The sequence below is a fragment of the Anopheles stephensi genome, chromosome 2, assembly GCF_013141755.1.
Source record: "Anopheles stephensi strain Indian chromosome 2, UCI_ANSTEP_V1.0, whole genome shotgun sequence".
Classification (NCBI taxonomy): Eukaryota; Metazoa; Arthropoda; class Insecta; order Diptera; family Culicidae; genus Anopheles; species Anopheles stephensi.
In genome coordinates, this window is record NC_050202.1 from 47500990 (window position 1) to 47522991 (window position 22002).

The 22002-nt window shown below is 41.4% G+C and overlaps 2 protein-coding genes across 5 annotated transcripts in view; one reads left to right on the forward strand and one right to left on the reverse strand.

The window, feature by feature from the left end:
• The window catches only part of LOC118507048 (neuropeptide CCHamide-2 receptor-like), a 62124-nt gene extending 45523 nt beyond the window's left edge, over positions 1 to 16601 (forward strand). For 2 of the 3 annotated variants that reach the window (XM_036045006.1, XM_036045007.1), the window contains exons 4-7: positions 5109 to 5328; positions 5425 to 5615; positions 5874 to 6188; positions 16222 to 16601. In XM_036045006.1, coding sequence (XP_035900899.1) covers positions 5109 to 5328; positions 5425 to 5615; positions 5874 to 6188; positions 16222 to 16450 — 955 coding nt within the window. In that variant the 3' untranslated portion in view covers positions 16451 to 16601. The remainder of the gene's footprint in view (positions 1 to 5108; positions 5329 to 5424; positions 5616 to 5873; positions 6189 to 16221) is intronic. The other variant, XM_036045008.1, reaches the window with a different exon arrangement.
• Positions 16602 to 19883: 3282 nt separating this feature from the next.
• LOC118507049 lies at positions 19884 to 21304 on the reverse strand. 2 transcript variants are annotated; one of them, XM_036045010.1, is made up of 3 exons: positions 20916 to 21304; positions 20142 to 20836; positions 19884 to 20061 (listed from the first exon to the last, which is right to left on the reverse strand). In XM_036045010.1, exon 2 carries the CDS (start codon positions 20737 to 20739, stop codon positions 20206 to 20208), a length of 534 nt encoding a protein of 177 aa, XP_035900903.1. In that variant the 5' UTR covers positions 20740 to 20836; positions 20916 to 21304; the 3' UTR covers positions 19884 to 20061; positions 20142 to 20205. The 2 variants fall into 2 exon arrangements, with proteins under 2 accessions (XP_035900903.1, XP_035900902.1); XM_036045009.1 differs by having other exon boundaries at positions 20142 to 21304.
• Between the last annotated feature and the right edge of the window lie 698 nt (positions 21305 to 22002).

Genomic DNA, 22002 nt, shown 5'->3' on the forward strand with positions numbered 1-22002 from the left:
CAACGTAGGTAGCATTCCGCTAGGTTCCTGCCATGATTGACACAATACAGGGTTTACGCAGCCAATCAGTCATCGTAAAGTGTCTGAATTTCACATTGCCTGTAGTTTGGCTTCCTGCATCTCAATGAATCGGTCAAACAAAATAAATTGTGTCGCCGGTTAGTTTTGCTTAGATTCTGGATGGTAGATCTATACCTTCATTTGATTGAAAAAATAACCGTTGTTACGTACAAAAAGCTAAACTTTTTCAATCTGCTACACCGTTTCGACACGAGACAGAGAAATGGGAAAGAATCGAGAAAAAAATGAGAGCATATTGAGAGAGAAGTTTGGGAGAATTGAGAGGAAGTCGCGAGAAATGAGAAAATCGAGCGACAATTGAGAGAATCTTCCGAAATGACTGAAAAACGAGAGAGAATTAATGAGAAATCGAGAGAGAAATGATAATTTTTTTAAAGAGAATCGAGAGAGAAATATGTGCGATAGAAATATAAGAGGCTCGAAAGAGAATCGGGAGAGAAATGGGAGAGAGATGAGAGAAAATTGGGGTATGCTCGAAATAGAAATGAGGGAGAATCGAGAGAGAAATCAGAAAGAAATGAGAGAAAAATGAGGCAGAGAAATTGAGATGAGATGAGATGAGATGAGATTAATTTCTCTCGCAATTTTCTGTTATTTATCCTCATTTATCTGTCAATTCTTTCTTAATATTTGCTCATTCTCTCTCTCGATTCTTTCCCATTTCTCTCTCGACTTTGTCTAATTTTTATCGAAGCGATAAAGCAGATCGAAAAAGTTTAACATTTTGTACATAACCGTGGTTATTTTTAAATCAAACTAACTTATAGATCTACCAGTCGGAATTAAAGCGAAGTGAAGCGGCCAAACCACTTATTTTGTTATACCGATTCAAATTTTGTTTTGAGATGCAGGATGCTAAATAACAGATTCAGGATGGCAATGTGAATTTTAATAGAAAAAACATTCGGGAGTTTTACGTTGACTGATTGGCTGAGTAAACCCTGTAAATTTCTCTGTGAATGTGGTGTGAGTTCTGGAAAAAACCGAATGATAGATAAATTTCTGCAACAACAAAAAATTTAAATTATATTTCCTCCTACAAAACGATGTTTTTTTTGTGTAATTGGGCATTAAAACACTTTTTTTTACATATAACAGTATTTATTGATCAAAGTATTGAATGAGCTTATGAGTAATCTAATTCCGGTTGGCAGATTAAAATGATGTTCCATCATATTTTGTTTCAATCGATCTTTTATTATTTATTTATATTTTATTTTTAATTTCAGTATTACGGCATGACATCGTTCTTTTATTGTTAACAATATTTCCTTTCTATTACTAAAGCAGGATTTAACTGGTTTTGGGTTAGTTTAATATTAATATATTGTTGATAATTTTCAGTCTTAAATCCTAGCACAATAAGTACCAGTTTGCTAAAATTTGTTTCAAACAAATTCAAACCAACTTCCTCAACCGAGAAGCCACTCCAAACTTGTATCCGCCGGTTGCAATGGACTGAGGTACTAATCTGGACTTTAGGGCTTGTTTGATAAAAAATAACTGGCAATTCTCTGGTAAACTTCACAACCCCTTTTGTTTCTGCTCCACAAGCACCATTCTCGGATGCTGAGATGTTGCCAATTTGGTGTAAATTATTCTCCCATCTGCCCAAATCTCCATTTTTTCTGTTTTCCTGCCTATTCTGTTTTACCAGGGTTTTGTGTGTGCCGATCAACTGACTTTTTACCGAAAACCTTGTACTGCAAATCATTGTGAGGATGTTTGCATCATTCGCTTCCCAAACCAACTCGTGGTACGGTTCGTAGTGTCTTCTGCCCACTCCAAAACCCCAAATGCCCCAACCGGCGAGACCTTTTTGCATTTCTCTCGAAGGGATTGTTGGCTTCCGGAAAGGTGGAGAGCGAACAAAGCAAAAAAAAAAGAGAAAAAGAAGTTCATCATTTCCATTCTGCATTCCCGTTTTCCCTGGCTTTGTTTTGTGTTGTGGAGCTTTTTGTTGTTGTTGTTTGGCTTCTCTTTTTTTCTCCCACCCAACAAAACAACCTGAAAGGTGAAAAACTCTCGGGCCTGCTGGGGCGCTGGCATAGCCCAGGTGCCGCCAGGAATATTCAACCACCATTCGATCCGATCGTACATCTCGTACATTTGTTTTTCGTGCGCTTCCGAGTCGCTTCAGGGCGAGAGTGGAAGAAGAACGAAGTCGGCCAAGTGATTGATTGTTGGGATGAGAATGCGTTCGTTTAAGGTCACATCCACACAAACACACGCTTCATTCACTCATTATCATCCAATGAGGCGCTAGTGCTAGTTGGTGTGGTGCCATTTGTTATGTGTTTTTCCTCACATGTGCAGGGTGAAAAAAAAAATGGAAAAGTGCCTGAAGTAAATACATTCCCAACCAAACACTACCGACACGGCCAAGGCATTCGGAGAGCAAACCTTCCAAAGAAGCAGCAGTGCGAAAGAGTTTCCCACACGACTTGTGTGATATGGGAAGATGTATTAGTGGAGCTTTGCGAACATTACGGACGTGAAATTCGTCTCGTCCTCTTCGACAGGATGTTGTTACTGTGTAAGCAATTGATAGCAGCGAACGTGACGAACCATACCGAATGCTGGTGGATGTTTTCCCTTGGTGTTCCATTTTTGTTTTTGCACACTCACACCCAGCCGGAGCTCGTTCGTTACAGAAAACGGAACTTAATCTTCTTCACCGCGCAAAGGTCACCTGCTTAACCCACAGTCTATTTCTCGTTATGCGGTGTACGGTGAAGAACAGAACCTTCCTCTTAATGGCGGAAAGACCTGCCCGAGGAACGCTCGTGTACACCGCACTCGGTAAACAAAATAAAGTGCCCTTAAGCAGCGTACGACTAGTGGTATGATTCCTGTCTTACGATACGTACGTGCGGGTTGCAATCGAGCGAATAATTTTGCGTTGACGGGGGGGCACGCATTTTCCGCACAAACTAAATGGAATACACTAATAGCGAGCAACGCGAGTGGTGTTGCGCTGTACGAGCTTTTGCACGTGAATGGTTTTTAGGGAACGGTGAATTATGTCATGCCTTAGTTATAGATGATGCGAATGGGCTTTGGCGGGCTTTCCGGCAGCAGGATAGTAATTATAGTTAGTAAATAGAATTGCTCGCGGTGCTTGGAAGGGAATTTTAATTTTAAAATTTTGAAGGATGCTCGAACTAAGTGTCGTACGTGGTAATTGAATGTAGGGCTGTGTCGTTTGTGAGTTGTTTACTTTACTGTAGCTGTTGAATAATTTAATTTCGTGTTGCTGAGAGATAGCTTGCTTTAGATTCGATTATTTCAAGCCTGAAAGTTTATTAAAATAGTTATTTTATCGTCTTCATCCTGGTCGTGTGAAGAATCCTGATAAGGTGTTGCGAATAGTCTAACCGCTAGGCGCAAACCATTTATTACTTACATTTGCACTAACAGACATAACATTTCAGGATATCTCAGAGATTTTTGACACTTTTCCTTGTCGAGATTTGTCAACAGTCGACAGATGGCTTCCTCCTACAAATGTTTAGATGGGTTCTTATTTTTAAACATAAAAAACTTGACGAGTTGAATTTAAGACATACTCTAGAACTAGTACGCTTATTATTGTGATATAGTTTTAATACATTTTTGAAACTTGTTTCTTTAGCAATTCGTCCAGATCGTTCTCATCGAATAACAAAAAGTAACTCTTTCATTATCCAGAAAATTGGGGCCTGTCAATTAGCTTCAAATTAATATGAAGAATGATTTTGCTTGCCCTTTTTTTATTCATCAAGACCAGGTCCGTATTGCTTAAAACTAGATTATCAAACGAGTACAATCTGCACCGAAAGGGAACCTTATTGGCACCAGCACCTTTAGAATGGTTTTACTCTCCCGTGGCATGAAACTTTGCAATAAGACTGTAGGAAGGTAAAATAAATGTCTTTGAATGTGTGGTGTGTTGTTCGCCCATAAGAAAGACCGACTATCCAACTGACTGACTATACAAAGGACTGACTTTGCGGTATCAATAAGTCAAGTGAGCCAGAAAAGGTAGGCATGACCCAAGAGGTCATTAGGCAAAGAAAGAAGAAGAAGCAGAAGATAACTCATGAAAAATAATGGAATTTTCTAAATAATTTCCAGACAAAACTTAAAGTTCTAATCATTCTTGATGATCATGATTTGAACAAAACTTATTTTATTCCATAACAGTCTTAAATCAGCAACTAGGAATCATGAGAAAAAAATGTTTAAGGAAGTATAAGATTTTTTTTATTCATGAACGACAGTCTGGTCATATAGCTTAAAACAATATTATAAAACAGACTACAATTCACGATGGTTTGGGAGACATTTCTTTCTCCAAACCCTTGAAAGGGCACCTTGTCCTGGATGAGCTCGGCAGGGAAGTATAAGATTTAATCAAAACAGAATTAGGCTTTGAAGGTCAAAAACTTTTTTTTATTTATTAAGGAAGACCTGGCCGTCAACTGCTTTAAAAAAACAGTATACTATTCACCTAAGTTGAAAGGTGTTCGTTCCTTCGAACCGTGAAAGGGCACCTAATGCCGGGTGCACTCGGTTAAGATAAAGAACTTTAAAGCTTTTAAAAATAGAACCGGCCGACAAACAACCTTGAACAAAGTTCTCGCTTGCAACACAAACCTGACGTTTCCCACAATGATTAGCATTTGCTTATGAAATCAACTGAATTATTTAAGACTACCCTTTTATACTTCCTTATTGCTGCGTAATTTTATTAAATAAACAAACCTCGCTAAACGACCTTCACTTTAGCTTAATACACGTATAACAACAAGACGTACCCAATAAGTTGGAAATTTGAGCTTTTGACATAATCATGCATTTGACGACAGATTTTGAGTCAATTTATATAAATCATAGCATTCTCTAATTCCATTTTTGTTTAATAAAAAACCACCCTGCTACACTCACTCGCACCACCTCACTGTTGTAATTCATTTAATTTATTACCTCTAAATCTATAATAAATGAGTCTATATTCATTGTTATTATTCATGCACCGGTTTCAGATACATCTTCTCGCTTGCGTTAGCCGATCTGCTGGTGATACTGATCTGCGTACCGCTCGCCTCCATCATCTACACGCTCGAGTCCTGGCCGTGGGGTGATGCCCTCTGCCGGGTGTCGGAGTTTGCGGAGGAAATCTCGATCGGTGTGTCCGTGTTTACGCTCACCGCGCTGTCTGCCGACCGGTACTGTGCCATCGTAAATCCGCTTCGAAAGCTGCAGGTAATATGCTTTTCTCCAAAATCCCCCGAACGGCAGAGTCTTCCAACCCACGTACTTACCGGCTGCTTGCGTGACGGCTCTATTTTGGGCTAAAAGTTTGCTTCACCCTGGTTCTTACAGACGCGCCCGCTGACGGTGATCGTGGCCTTTCTCATCTGGGTGCTGGCCATCATCTGTGCGATACCGTCGGTCGTCATGTCCGAGGTGGTGGTTGTGCATCTGTCGAACAAAACCATCGAATACTGCTCACCGTTCGGTCCGAGAAAGAAGGATTCCAACTATTCCAAGTAAGTGCGAGCTGGACCGTGTTGGAGGGCTTGTAGTGCAATTTATCATCGGAGATGTCATGAGTTCGTTCGAGAAATTTGGACCATGTCTGGGCCGCCTGACAAATTGTTAATCATCTAATCCCATTGTTTGCAAAGTACTGCTTTGAACGGGGGCCTCAAAGACATGACGAGACCAACAACAAAGTCCTATCATTTTCCCGTCCGCATGAATGATGCTAATGATAGCTTGATGCTTGCTCACCCACCCTTCCACAGGTACAAAACGGTGCTCAACTCAATCGTTTACTACTTCCTGCCGCTGTCCATCATCGGAATCCTGTACGTACTGATGGCGCAGCGGCTACACACGAGCGCCCGGGAGATGCCGGGCGAGAATGCGGGCCCCCAGAGCCGTTCGCAGGCCCGTGCCCGTCGCCACGTGGCCCGCATGGTCATTACGTTCGTGATAGTGTTCATCGTGTGCTTTCTGCCGCATCACGTGGTCGAGCTGTGGTTCCATCTGAATCCGCACGCCGAAGATGATTACGATGACTTCTGGCACATTTTCCGCATCACCGGCTTCTGTCTCAGGTAAGTCTGTTCGGGTGGTTGTGGGCAGTGGGGGGGATGTTAGAAAAAGGATTTACAGGTCGGTGTGGTAAACCGGCGGTGGGGTTAACCGGCGGTGGGGATTTTATCGCCCGAGTTAGCACCGGTTGCGGTTCGGTGAAGGTTTGACGGCTGTCCCTAGACTTCTGTGGGTGTAGAAGTGTGACAAGTGCCAGTCATTCGTCTTCCGATGACACTGCAAACGACCCGGGCCCCTTTATTTGTCGCTGATGATCAATTAATCTGGAGACCGCACGGGATCCCGCCATCTAGTCGACTAGTGGCGCACGGTCGTGCATTGTCATGCTACATTGACTTTGGCTGTCGCTTCATTGTCACGTGGTACATCTTCGGTCTATATTTACCATTTGAGCTGTGAAATGAAATGTGTCATGTAGGACATAAAAATAAATATATTAATAAACCGTTAATTACATGAATGAAATGAATAACGAGTTGGTAGATGTTTTCATCAAAGCTTGTAAAAAACTTCGATTGATATATTAATAATTTCTATTAACATTTGCAATGATTGTAGTAAGTTTTACCATATATTTGCTGTATTTATTCATCACTGAGACTTGAGATATTTCTTATGTTCATTAGCTGAATAAAGATATAAAAAAAATCAGTGAAAGTATGCTTAGCTTCTTCTTCTTCTTTCTTGGCCTAACGGTCTCTTAGGTCAGGCCTGCCATTTCTGGCTTACTAGACATAAGTCTAGTTCTAAAAATAAGATACCGCATAGTTGGATAGTCTATCCTCACTACAGGGGAACGGCTCAGATGAGATTTAAACCTCGGTCCTGCCGAATGAAGCCTGGCTCCGCTGTCTTCCACCGGGCCGCCCTTAAATAGTTTATATGCTTGTTAAAACGGTATAAAAATTAGATGAAATAGAAACTGTATTTTATAAGAAGAAAGAATATATAAAACTCGGTAAAAAAATTATTTAATTTTGATTTAATATAATTCAATTTAAAAAATTAAAAAAAAATACACAAACATTACTACTACCTTTATCTTGCACAACACCAAATGAAAATGATTTATATACTTTTTACATGGAACAAACTGTGGGTTTTAATTCAATTATTTTGTCCTGCATATTCATGTGCTTCTTCCATAGTTCATTTCTACACAAGATTTTCTACGGGTTAGTTCCTTATAATTTGTGTGCCTTTTCTACTCCTTAGTCGAACTGAAATACTAGAAGTTTGTTGGTGATTCACAAAAGTGACTTATTTTTGGCTTTAATTACTAGTTGTAAGCAATTCGGTCAAGCCATTCCCTGAAGAAAAATCAGTGGAAGCTATTAGTTGTAGTGTAAATTTGATACGGTTAGCTGCAGTTCATTGAAAGATCTACAGAATTCCTTTTCGTAAGCTATTTAGACCGATTACTTCATCGATTTTATGTTCCGTTTCCCTCAAGCTCATGACACTGCCGATACGCCGATAGACATTCTCCAAATCCACAAGACGCGAAGTACTCACAACAAATAAGTGTCTGTGTGCCAGTAAAAGATGTGTCTTATCACTTTATAGGACCAATGACGGGGTCTCGGGAAACTCGCACACAAAATCGATTGCACATAACTTGGTCAAATTGATTCTTTATTCGTGCTTGACAAAGTCGTGGTCCGTTGCCATTTGGCTAGCTTAGATACTAAAAGTTCCATTAAGCCTCCTCAGTATCATGCTTTTAGGCACTCGGACGATCGCCTTTTTTATCTCGAGGAGCATCCTTGTATTCGTTTGACCTTCAGCTGTTAATGATCACCAACCGTTGAAATCTGCTACGCCCTCTGAATGTCGGACGGTGAACTAACTAACTGAGTACTAGTATCTAGCATAAAGACGAGATATACAAATATACAAATAAATCTTGCTCCTACTCATTGACTCATCATATTCGGGAGGTTTTAGACTTTCACTTCTGGCACTCGGATTGAATAGTTAGTAACCAAGTCCTTTGTAAATAGCCTTTATAAATTAAAGCACCTGACGGTAAATTAATTTGAACGGGTCGGTAAACGATTATAACTATTAACACCACACCTGACAGGACATCAATCGTTATGCACGGGCATTTCCTTCCCAAACCGCCCCTACCACAAAATGTAAAATTTGTAGTAACTAACAGCTAATTAACTTTCTGAGCCCCCAGCGACACTGCTGCACCCCATAGTCTCCAGTTACTATTTGCGCCAGCCCTATCGATTGATGAGCTCCTTTGTAGGTTGGGTGCTTGATTGAAAATTTAATTTAGTAAAGCCCTATCGCTGCTGGCCACCAGCACCGTTACCGCGCCGAGCCATGTCGCCGCGAGGCCTTTGAAGCGGAAGATGTAATATGCATCAATTATTGACTTCTATGTGATGGGATATGCAGCGTATCGTTTGAATTGTGATCAAAATGTGTTACTTGAATCAGATGTTACTAACCGGATTGTTGACACTTGATTCTGATAGTTTGTAAATGGATATAGGAAAATAAGGCTAATGAGTAGCTTATCTTTTCTAAATCTTTCCTATTTATTTTGGAACCATGAAAGAATATGACAAAAGCTTTCCTGCAATATTTTTTAGCAGCAAATTGCGGCATGTATGTTATGCTACGGTTTATTGCATTTTTTATCGTGTCAGTTACAGGACAGGAGTCTTTTAATTGTTTTCTTGCCGTAAACGATAGGCAATGTGTACAATAAATCTTAACGCTCACCGTTAACTTCCTTTTTTTTACTGTTTACACCTATAATTGAAGCTTTATAGCTACATTTAAGCGCCAAGTGCTATAGTACTTTCACCTGTCAGAGTGCTTCAGTACTAAAAGCGTAAGACTGTAAACCAGATTTATGGTTCTATTCTACACAGTCGAAGGATGAGATTATATCTAGACTTCAGAGAGTACTTATAGGTTTGTTTGAGAAGCAGGTGAACCCAACCAGCGATTCCTATTAACCCAGAAAGAAGGCTTTATGTTTAGCTTGAATGTTGTTGGATAAGTATAAGTCTTAAAGGTAATTTGAATTTTATTTTATTTGAATCTAGTTGTAATATCTAACAGTCATACTCAAGCAAGTGGAGCAAACAAATTCAATTCATAGGAAAAGATTTTTTGCAGGTAATCTTCCAATCAAAAAATCAGTGTAAAGCTTTACTTCTTCCCTTCGCCCACATAAATTGGTGGACATAAATTTGACCGTAACGAGCATTCGTTAGCAGCATTTTGTATCGTTTGTTCAGGGTAAATAATGCCAAAAAAAGTTCGTCAGTCGATCGGTTTGATTGAAGAGATTATTCCGAGACAAATACGTCATGCTTGTTGCAATCCATCTACAGACACACCCTGAATTCGTCCGTGAACAATGGACTCTGGATGGCATTTTGGCAACTGCCGATGATTGGCTGCGGTGATGATTATGATGAAGGTTCGTGCGTCTTTATTTGCGCCGTCGTAAAAAGCTTTATGTATCATCTGGACTAAGAAGTATCAGCGTCTACAATATCTTCACGAGACAGACGAGCCTTGGGGAAATGCCTTTTTTAGCATGAACGCTCAGTATTATTGGGTATTTCGTTTCCGTTAGTGTGTTTAAGTGTGGTATAAATCGTCCACAAATGATGCTCATTTGTTCTGTCGCTCATGCTCATAGGAATCTTCTCACGTAGTAATATATTAAAACGATATAATTTATCTTTATTTCAGTACTCATGGCACAAAAACTTGCAAATAGAATCTTCATCTCACAAACTCACCAACGAACCGAAAAGCTTCTCTCCCAATGGAAAAGCTCGTCAAATATTTGTTTTCGGTCTCTTTGGTATGATTCGCTCGTACGGTAGCCTTGATTTTGTACAGCATCCCACGAGATATCCACATGCATGCTGGTTTGGGGTATTGCGCCTTAGATCCAATGATTTCATATTCGGCACGCATCTACAGCTAGCAAACCAGATTTGCTCCAAGCTATGGGGCATGGACTTGAGATTACACCAGATCGATCAGATCTCGTATGGTGCGGTAGAACAGCTTTGTTCATAGTTCTTAATTTAAGGAAATTCCCCGGACTCTCAATTTGAAATCTATTGATGTATCGTAGTGCAGTTTTGTGAATTTGCAGTGCGTATGATTGGTATTTCGTTTTCCTCACCCTGTCGACACATGACACACCCTCTTTATGTCAAATATAATGTACCTCGGAGATATGATTGACGATGTTGAATTGCGTGTGGAAAGGAAGAAGTGGATGAGTCAGATGGTTGCTGATATTCAGTTAAATCAAATAACGACTAAGCTATTAAAATAATATCGATAGGGCTATTCTGTGAAAAGACGCTGATGTGGATATTGGCTTGTAGACCTTGGCTAAAAATGATTTCAATTCTATGCTTATTGCTAGGAAATCAATCATCGATGAGTTTGTAATCCAAATCTAGAGTATTACAAGGAAATGCCACGTTCAATATTTTTTCTACAAATAATTTAGCCATTTCTGGAATCTGTTCAAGGTGAAGTAGAGCAGTTTACTTCTCAGGCATTTTCAAGCATTTTCTCTGGCAGTCATTGTCCGATTCATTTAAAAAAAATTTGCTTCGGAGAAGTTAATACAGAAATACTAATAGAAATACTACACCGTATAACAGATTTTGATGCCTAACTTTGCCCTACTAACATCTTAGCTATACTGTGATATTTTAAACAAATCCAACAAAATATAAGGATTAATTCGTCGCTGGTCTGGAGAACTTAATGAACAACACTGTTTATAAATGTCGTAAAAATCCTTTGTTCGTTCCGTTATTGAGTTCAGTTCTGTCCTTTAGTTTGTTGTCTACTCGTTGTTTGTTGATTGGCTTAGATACACTCGCTAGGAGACGTGATAATGCCCTATTGCATCTTTCTGCTTAAGCTCTTTGTCGATGAGATAGATGCAACTGATCTATCGGCTGAAGTAAACTTAAATATCCCTCCTAGAATGTTACTACAGAGGTCTTAGAAGAGATCTTAGAAGTCATACAAACAGTGAGAACGACCCTTTAACGGCGATGGCTGACACCCAGCATTTTAATTGTGACTGAATTTATTTTAATTCTTGTGCCTCTGTCATCGTTTTTACTATAGTTTACTAAGCTTTACTTTGAAGACAGTGATACATAGGTTGCAGGCATAGTGAACATGGGCTGAACAAACCAACTATCATCATTCGTAATTTAGCTGTCCTGCCAGTCGTGAAGAATCGAGGTGAAAATCTTCCTTACTTGCTCGTTGAAGACATTGAGGCCTTACCGTTGGTGGGGGAACTCCCAAACGCTCATAGGCGTATCAAGTCGGCCAGAATTCTTTAAATATTCATATAATATATAATAGGCGTGTTGATATATACTTGTCGGGCAGGAATCGATTCGTGATCATCAAATTTGTCCAAAATGTTGGCTTTGCAATTAATATCGGCATTTCTTTTCTGCTCGTTGAAATTGTTCCAGTAAGAGTGGATTTGTATAGTAGAGGTTCGTTTACGACACGTTTACGATACAACTTCAATCCGAATTGGGCGCCATAGCAGTGCCCAATGAGTTGGTGCTTCAAATCGACTGGGCGCCTGTATCGACACCACTCGAGTCTTCGAGGGTGATTACATTTTCTGAGTGTCACTCAGACAACACTTGCCGTTTTACTGATATCCTGAAGAATCCTGAATTCAAGCCTCTTCTGGACTCTACATTCTACAGGTAGAGTTGCAATCTGTAGCACTTTACTAATGTTATTATAGGGGAAGTTTAATGTTTCCACGGGTTGATGAACTGAAATTTGTCAGCTGTATAACTTGCTCATTAAATGTAGTTATTCTTATTCTTGAGAAAAAATTTGCTCGAAATTTACAAGAGTTTGATTAGCTTTTTTTAATCACCCTTGACGGTTTGACTATATTGCTGACTTGAAGGACTTAATGTACTTAAAAAAATGCAAACAATCGTCGATGTGTGTTTCAAGCATATATAATATCTAAATATGTTAATCAAAGTATTGAATAGCAAAATTAATTAAATAACGAAGCCAACGATAAATGCCACCCGTAAATAATGTACCAGAAATTGTTGGAATCAATGTTGATTGCAATAGAAACCATTCCTTTGGCCCAGAAAAGAAAGGAATTTCTTCCTATTAGTTGGCTCTGGGACCGTTGCTGGGATACTGCTTGTGCTTGCTGTGTCAGCCTGACGGCAGCTTCGGCTGCCTATCGTCTATTGATTCTACCCAGCACTTCCCCGTGGGCGTTTTTATTCGGCGCTCGCCTTTGTTCGCATCACAGGCCGCTTCATCGGATTTATCGATATGGTGCGCAGACTACCGATACGATGCATTACTACATCCATCATACAAAAGGGTGAAAACTGCAAGTGCTGCGCTGTGTTACCAACAGTTTAGTTTGGTAGAATTTTCCCAGGGGAGGATTTAAAAATGGTTGGTTCCGACGTTGATGCGGGGACCGATTGATGCGTGGGCTAAACTAAAGCAACTCATAAATCTTATCCCGTTCGATAACGCCATTTTTTGGCATACGATGGACGGGATAGCCTGAAGAAAATGGGATCCATCATACCAAGGTTCCTGCCCGAATACTGCAACTGATGCTACACACTAGCGCATGGAAGCTTCCCGAAGCGCCAGCAGGGCCTGGTGATGATGATGGGTAAAACTTTTCACGGCACTGCATGTCGGAAAACCGTATCCGCTAACTGGTGAAGTTTCATCGATTACGAAAGCGTCCTGGAAGTACGCATCAGTTTCGTGCCGCGAGCATGTTACGGAGCCTTCATTTCATCATACATTAGCTGAAAGCTCACTGTGGCAGTGTCTTGTGTGTCGTACATTTAATGTAATCCCGTGCGCAAACCACGTGAAGATCCATTGAAGTTTATTTGCACTGCTGGTTGGATCCATTCAAGGGGACATACTTTTCCGACCTTTAGCATACTTTCTAATTGCCATTGATCTGAAAGCAAAATGGCTGCCATAATTCTGTTAATCACTCCGGCTGGCTACCACCTTCCGTCCGAGTAATATCCCATCCACATGGCAAGGTATGTTTTAAAGCATTCGACAACATTTCCGCCTGTGCCATGCTAGGAGGCTAGGCAATCGGGGCGAGCGGCCAAGAATTTCATTAACGCTCGTACACGTCTGAAACTATTTCCGTTCGCTCATTGGTGCCGCTTTCTGTCCCTTTTCATCTACTTTTGCCACATAGTTTCTTCGACGCCGGTGAGATATATGGCGAGAGTTCTTGCATCCTCACGAAGAACGGAAGTTGTAATTTACTCTACCGCTTCTCATTCCATAATTAGTGCCAACGATCAAAGCTCGCTCAGTCAGCGCTTTTCGCGTGATGTTGTGCGTGATGGTTTTTGGAATTTTCCTTCTTTTCTTTTGCTTTCTTTAGGGAGTTTGTTAACATCGTTTAGAAGGAGTGAGAGAGAGAGAGAGACTGCTATGTTTACGAGTTTTCCCACGCTGTACGCTGAACCCGTTGATTGACTTGTGCCTGTGGAAATGGAAATTGTTTTTCGACATTTTTAATGGTATTTGGCGTAAGCACGCCACCGAAACTGAAATTTATAATCGTGAAATGGTGTTTCCTTGGGTTTTTTGTTAACATTCTATTCAATTTGTGCCTTCCTGTGGGCTATGGTTTTGTGAAAATAAAAGTTCTTGCTGATGTTGCATGTAATAATAAGTATCCGTTGTTGGAAATAAATTTAACTGAAACTTTTGCAACCTTCTAAGTATGTAGGTCCATACAGTTTTATTTTTATTACATTAGTGCTTTTGTAGCCAGGGCTTTAACCGGATCTGGCCAATGGTCTGGCCGTATCGCTCGTGCTTATTAAACTTTTTTCAAGCAAAGCATTTCTAGCAGCGTAGCTTGAAATGGGATTAATTGGTAGCTTAAAATAAATTTTTTGGGGAAAATATGTTTGGTAAACATACCAAAAATTAAGTACAGTCTACTCATTAACTGGGTGGTCGAAGTGACAACGGCGTCAGTATACACACGGCAGAAACGAGATTCAATGTATTTCAGCATACACACAACATTAACGAGAATCATCAGATCCTATAAAGAGGGCTGGTTATCCATGGACGGAAGAATTAAGCCATAGTAGAATGAAGTGAATGAGTGTGAATGAGTGAATGACTTAAATCTTGATCTTAAATGACTTAAATGAATTAAATGATTTAAATCATCACGAAGAGTTATTTCAACTCACCTTTGATTTAACTCTCCGTGCCGACTAGCCACTCACTCACTGCGTTTTAACTCACTCATGAGTTAAATAACTCCTTGGTAATTTAACTCTCCGTGCCGACTAACCACTCACTTACCTCGTTTTAACTCACTCACCTCGTTTTTACTCATTAGAGAGTTAAATGTCGTATTGGCATATCGCATTGGTCACGATCACACAATATTCAAGGCAATAACAGGGAAATATTAAGTAGTACTGGTAGCAATAACTTTCTTCTTCTCTCTTGGCACTACAATCTCGGGAGGTCTCGGCCTGTCATTTATCAATTAACAAAACGGCAACTTCAGAGCGTAAAGCAAATTTTTGCAACACTCAGAATTTGTGGATGAATTTCGGCTGTGAAGGATCATTTGAGTTATTATACGTTCATACTAGTATGCGCGGTCTTCCGAGACGAAGATTGTTGCGGTGATAGCGGCGCTGGTCTTCAACCGGCATTAAACACGGTTTTTAAATCCCACCAGGATCGTTCGTCCACCGACTGGGATTGACTATCCAACTCCGTGGTATAAAGAAGTACATGTCTAGTAAGCCATTATATGGCTGGCTTAACGTAGCAGAATGTTAATTCTGACTCGCTGGCTGTATGGCGATAAATGAATAGACTTTGGTTTGTTTTGGAAGCGTTCATTTGAGAGGTTCAGTATTACATTTCTAAATGATTTGGTGCAAGGCTCGAGATGAATCTCGTTGATGCCTTCTCCGACCAGAAAATCATCGCTTGTTAGCGCTTCAGCGTAAAATGCACAGTCAAATAGTGTGTTTCTGGTAAGACCTACAGACTTGGAGAATCTCGTGTGGAAATGTCGAGAATATAACTTGGTACTTGGTAACGTGGTTTCAGAAATAGGCCTCGTATTCATTAGGTTCGCTGAAGTCAAGCAAATTCTAGATCTGTTTTTGACTGCTGGACTGTTTTCCTGTACGAAGAACTGACCTTACAGGTACAGATAAGCTAAGTCAAAGAAACCATTCGACAAAACCTGTAGAAGTTGTACAGTCAGATTGAAAGGAGCTGAAGGCCGAAATTCACTCGCGAGTCCTATGTTTAACTTGTTTAGCATGATTTATTCAACCAACAATACAAGGATAGAAAAAATATCATGAAACAATAAAAAATGTTCCATCTTCTGTCACTGCGTAAATGGCGCCTGGCGTGTCAGATTACGCTCACCACCTTGAGATAATGCCTGTGTCTGTACTGCCTGTGGTAGGTCCTCAGAGGCGTACAATTACTGCTAAAAGCCTTTGCCAGCCTCTGTACCTTTCCTTGCAACATGGAGACATGAAAGCCTTGATTGATTCTGCGGCACTTCAACAGTTCGGACATATGACGCAAACAACAGTGACACGTCGTGGTCGTCGAAGTTTTGCGTTTATTTGGATGTACTGGGCCTTGTGATTCCCTGTGGAGCTTCACTGACACTTCAGGAGGTGACAATCGAAGAAGCCGTGTTTCCTGTTAACAACTGCTTTGTGTAGAAAAAATATTATAGCCTTAAAGAAACTCTGCAGGAAGGAATGTATTTAGATAATTTATTATACTCGTAAAATACTACATGTACAAAACAGCGAGAAGGATTGGGGACGTTACCAAGAGTTTCTAGACAATGATTTTCTTTTATTAAAATAAGCCGTGTACATGACAGGCATAATTCATTCATCTCTTTCTTCAATCTCTCCATCTTTTTTTTCTCAACAGCTTCCTAAACTCCTGCATCAATCCGGTCGCACTGTACTGCGTGTCGGGCGTGTTCCGGCAACACTTTCATCGCTACCTGTGCTGCCGCCCCATGACGGTACAGCGCCGGATCGGTCTCTCGTCGGCTGGAAACGCTTGCGAGACAAGCTTCGTGTCAACGATTCGCCGTTCGCAGCATCACAGCATCCGGAAGTCACTGTCGGTGCAGAGCGTTCACGGGAAGAGGTGAAAGTTTGTGCGTCTGGTCGTGACTGGCCGCGATCGTACGGACATACAGAAGCAGCAGTTTGATCAGCTGCCGGAGGAGCCGCACAAGCGAAACGGCCAGAAGCATCCGGAGGGATTGGCAATGTAAAAGCTGCATATAATCAGACACATAAGCAGAAGCACACGTACAATTACACTGCTTGTCATCGACAACGACGAAGGAAAAGGTGCGATTGATGTTAGGGTAAAGATTATGAACTTTGCATTTCCATAGGACCATAGGAACTACAATGCTCGTTTGCTAAGGATCGGAAAGATTAGGAGTTGCATATGAAAGCCGGAAAAACTTACTTCCTACGGGAAAAAAAACTTGCTCCCGGAAGCTTGTCAGCCGGTACTGTTTGTTGCATTTCAAACGTCATTCCTCGAACTCCCGTATCATTTTCCCGAGAAAGACAAGTCAAACGAAAGGCTTCTATATGGAAAAAAAACTTCAGCTCTTTCCCTCTATCTACTCCAGGCGAGCAGCAGTTGGATATGAAAAGAAATCTCTTAAGGCAAAAATGTTTACCACTGGCCCATCACAAACATTTCCCAGTAACCGACAGCGACACAACACCGAAACTTTATCAATCTTGACTGGAAGGAACAGGAGTGATATCACCTGTTTGCCATCGAACACAGCTTTCCACAGTTTCCCAGTGTCAGTTTCCCTTTTGTCGGGCGGCTCGTTGGTGGTGCAAGGTGAACAAACTTTTTGCCCACCACCAGCACCACTGACCGGCCTGTGTCGGGAGCAAAGCAAAAGGAAGCGAAATACTCTCGCATCAGGCTGGGCCGCGTTGTTTCAAGCCGTTACACGTGCGATATTGAACGACGGGCGTCGGCGAAAGTCCTTGAGCGGGTCTATTTATTGGAAAACTTGAATCGTGATCAGCAAAAGGTGATAATGAGAAAAGACACGAGTGGGGATGGGTTTATCGGTTGGAAGGAGAGGCCGCGAAACAATAAAAATAGGGAAGGAAAATTTTCTGCTGAGCGAAATAAGAATAGTGTTACATCGTCTACACATTCATTTTCTTCCGGGATTTAAGAAAACTTGGGTTTCTGAATTTAAGTCTTTTGATGTTATGATTTGAAGCGGCAAGATAAAAAATTCACATATTTTATTTAAATTTATTTCCTTAAGACAAAAGATCTCAATAAAGTAGAATACTAAAGGATGATGGATGGGTTAAGTTTTCTTTAAAGTTGCTATTATCGGACACTTTAATGCGACAGCTGTTGCTTACCAAGATACGAAAGTATTGAATTGAGTTTAGATTTTTCAGTATGCTTGCTACCTGGAAGTAATGTTCGATGGTAAGAAAAAGTAACGATGAGGGGAAATTATGACGTTTTTACTATTTAAAGTTAACGCCAAATGGCACTTTTTCTGTAGGATCAAGCGTGCATACGGTTAGCGCTACCTGGCGCCAAATCGTAGAAGCATGTTTGAATCATGACATTTCCTTTGCTTTGGGCAATCGACTTAAAGTTCGTAGCTTTTATTAAGTTTTCTCCTGTGATACAGACACAGAAGTGAAGTTGGAAAAATCACACTTTTGTGATACATGTACTTACAGCAGTATGCCTCGTCTCGAGTTAGGCTGGTGTCATTGACACCGGTCCTAAGCAGAACCACATTGTCTGGGATCTCCAGGATGGCATTAGCATCACAAATCAGTTTCCAGATTTATTTATTGTATAATTGTTCCTTTACCAAGAGCAGACTGTAGGACTGCAAACTGCTTTTTCCGGCCGTTAAGTATTACCAGTAGTCTTGAGCGCCACACTGATCGGGTAGCAGGCAGAGGTCTCTCCTTAATACTGATTTTTGGTGGCAACAGCTACTCTATGGCCTGTTCTTCCCACCGTCACTCCGAATGTCTTGTGCATTGCTGTCAGTTTATGACTTTTTAGAAGGGCCACTAAAGGCTTTCGAATCGAATATGTTCCTCTGCTGATTGGAATCATCAGTGGCTTGTTTGTCCTGGGAAATTGTGACCGTTGCTGGATATTCCCTCTTTTCGTGATGGACGGGCATATTGCCGCATGAATTTTCTCTTTCCAGTTCCTCAAAGGTTTATTAGAATTATCAATTTTTCAGCAGAACTTGTCAAAGACTTCTTTTTATTTGGTCGATAAAATTTTTGATCCTATACTGTAAGAATGCATCATGTTCACAGCCTTAACTATCTCTGGTAGAGTGGACCTTTGGAATTTTGTTTCTGGACATAAGATTCATTCTACGTTCAAAAATATGTCATTTTTTATATTCATTAAGGACTACCACGCCCTTACGTTTAAATATGTCTGTTTTATAGACTAAAAATAAATTCTATTTTTCGTATGCTTAGAATTATACTGTCAAGAATATATTTGCAACTATCCTCGATAGCGCTCATGGTCCAGCGCCTTGGTCTGTCAATCGATTATCCCAGCCGTTCTGGCGGACGTATCAACGCCATGAGAGAGGGCCATTTTAATCTTCTTCTTTCTACTATGGGGCGGTCCGGTTGCCGAGGGCAGCGTCGGTCTTCACTTGACAGGACCGGGGTTCAAATCCCATCCAGACCGCCTCCCAGTACGTAGGGCTAACTACCTTGCTACGGGTAAAAGCAAGTCACAGAGAGCCAGAAATGGCAAGCTGAGAACCTTCACGGTTGTAGTGCCAAGCAGGAAGGAAGGATTTCTACTTTTCTAGTTTAATTTACTTTACAACCTTACTTGTTCCATTTTACTTCAACCTCAAGAGGGTTGGACCTACCGACCTACGGTAGCTTGAGAGTGAGTCCAGGACACGAGGAGAGGGTTTAAACGGGATTTGATACATGGCCCTTCTGAGAGACGACTATCAACTTACAAGTGGTTATTAAATGTTTTTTTCCCCATTTCCACGTTCAACTAGCCAATTTTGGGAGTGTTTGTTTTTTTATTTTTATGATAATCTTTCCCTTTTTGTTTTAAACCAGCTAATATGGCCACCTCGCCAACAAAATCCTTACTATGTCCCTGCCCTATTCTTATTTCGCTCAGTGCATGAGAAAAGCAAGAGTACAAGAGAAATCAAACTGAAAATCAAATTGAGCTAAAATAAAACCTGTAAAGAAATGGTATCCATTATTTGTTCAATGCCAACCGCACACAAAGATGAATTTATTATACTATAAACAAAAACAGAGGAAGGTGAAAGAAATGAACGCACAATTTCAATGCGCTTGCCAAACCGCAACACGAAAGGCACTGCTACCTACTAAACTAATCTTTAGGTCGTGAAACGAGTTAGAATGTTTTCTAGTTGTATGATAACGATTTATATAAACGTCTTCAAATAAACGAATCCTATGTGTAAAACGAGAACATCCGTTTGCTTTCTTTCTTTCTAATAATTACAACACAGAAAAGTCATCTCGTTACGTTTGGTAGAAGCTTTATTGGTCGATTCTGGTGGATAATAGGTAAAAGAAAACTACTGCTAAACATCCATCGCTCTGCAAACAGCTGACTAGAATTTCCTCTTTGAAGAATTGGATTTGAAGGTGTGCTGTATCTGTATTGTTGCCCGGTGCTGCAGCCATCTGCCATCCCTACCTGAAAATGGAATCCCACCAGACGGTTCCGATTACTTTACCATTCCATCCCGAGCAACATCAACGACACCGGTCCCTTACCATCCTTCACCGGTCGTCCCGGTTTGACTAGAAATGTTGTGTTACAACACAACAACACAACGCCTCAGCAGGAAAGTCCTTCGTCCGGTTCGTCCAACCGACCGACGAGCCGTCGCCGTAGATTCACCATCAAAGGACTGTCCGGTGGGATGCCTTCGCGCTGTAGGAAATGCATCGTTTCCCGGGCACAAACGGCCCAACCCATCGCTTCCGCCTGTCGGCCACCGATCACGTTCGGCTGCGCCGGCTGTCTCCCGTCGCCGGGTTGATCTCCCTCATCGTCCGTATCCTCGGCGTATGGGTCATTCTGCAAAAAATCCAGCTCGTCCTGTAGCTCTCGAATGCGTCCGAGTGCTGCCAGCATAAAGTCCGTGGCGGCAGCGCGTCCTGCCGTGGGCGATGTGTCGGGTGTGGTGGAGCTAACGCCCGTCGGTGACTCCATCGTCGTTGGAACGCATATCCTTTTTCCTGTCGCGGCACGATCCACGGGACGGTACGGACTGGAAGGAGATGGTCCTCGTTTTCGCTTACGCGCACCGTCGGACGGACGTCGGCAGGGGCCGGATCTGTCACCACTCTTTGGAACGCTTTTTGGCATGGTGGCAGCCGTGAAGATGGCTTTCTGAAATTTGACACTCACTGGGTGCGTTGCTGAGGACGGCAACTCAACCGGACATTCTGTCACGCGCACGCAACTATCATGGAGAAGTAATCGAACAACCACTCTATCAACACCGATGAAAGGCACGGATTCACTGCACGGTGATCACTTACAACGATGACGGGTATGGTGGAGACTGGATGCAACGGATCACCTGGCACGGTTGGAGAAAACACGGATCGGAGGCACTGCCGGACTGCACGCGATGCACCGACTCGGTCGACGTCACTGCCCAAAGTGAGACCGCGTGTTGTGCGTTGGGTGTGTGTCGGACGCACTTCGGAAGCGGGCAGGTTCTTCTTTCTTCCGCCCAACCTCACACAAACAAACACACACACACACATACGTACACATTTCGCTTGCACTCGTCTGCCGCCTGTCGACGGTTTCCTAACGGTTTGCGCTTTGTTCATCTGTCCCCCTTGCCAGTCGAGCCGGTTGAAAAGGGCCCGGAACATATGCAAGTTGCTGCAGGCTGCAGACCGAATCGTACGCGACCCAGCAGAAGCAGCAGCAACAGCACGGTCTCGCGAAAGCTGCACAGGCGGTGTGCGGTGCGAAGGGTGTGCCTGAGCGAGATGGCACGAAAACAACTGCTTTTTTTTCTCGGGAAAAGGGCACGAAAGGGAGAAGGGCAGCGACGGGATTTCGATTCCTCTTTGCACCGAGTTTTATCAAAGGATCTGGGCACTATGGGTGCAGTGCGGAGTGTAGTGAGGAAAGATTTTTGGTGACAGAATATTTTAAACCTTTTTGATAAATTTCCTACGTACGAATCAAGCCAAACATTGAATTATCATCCATCGGGGTGTAATTTAAAAAATATACTAAATTTAAACCGTTTAAAAATCCAAAAGATAAAAAAGGCAAAAAACACATAAAACCGTTTCGTCCATCAACTCCATCGACTTTGCCATGTGTCTTTGATACCATCGATGTAATATGAACCTATCTAGTTACTAAGATTTTGTCATTGCTAATATTTTCAATTTAATTGTGAATATAGTGAAAGGTCATAAAATGAAAACAATTTATAAGGTATCCTGGGTAATTTTTCTTTACAGTGTTTGGACTGGTTTCCAGATGTTTTTATTTTGTGTCCAAAGTTTGTTTTACGGGTTTTCAATTGATTTTGAAATTATAATATTTATTTCAATTTCTGGTTCAAAAATACTGCTGAATAATATGTGTAATTAAAAA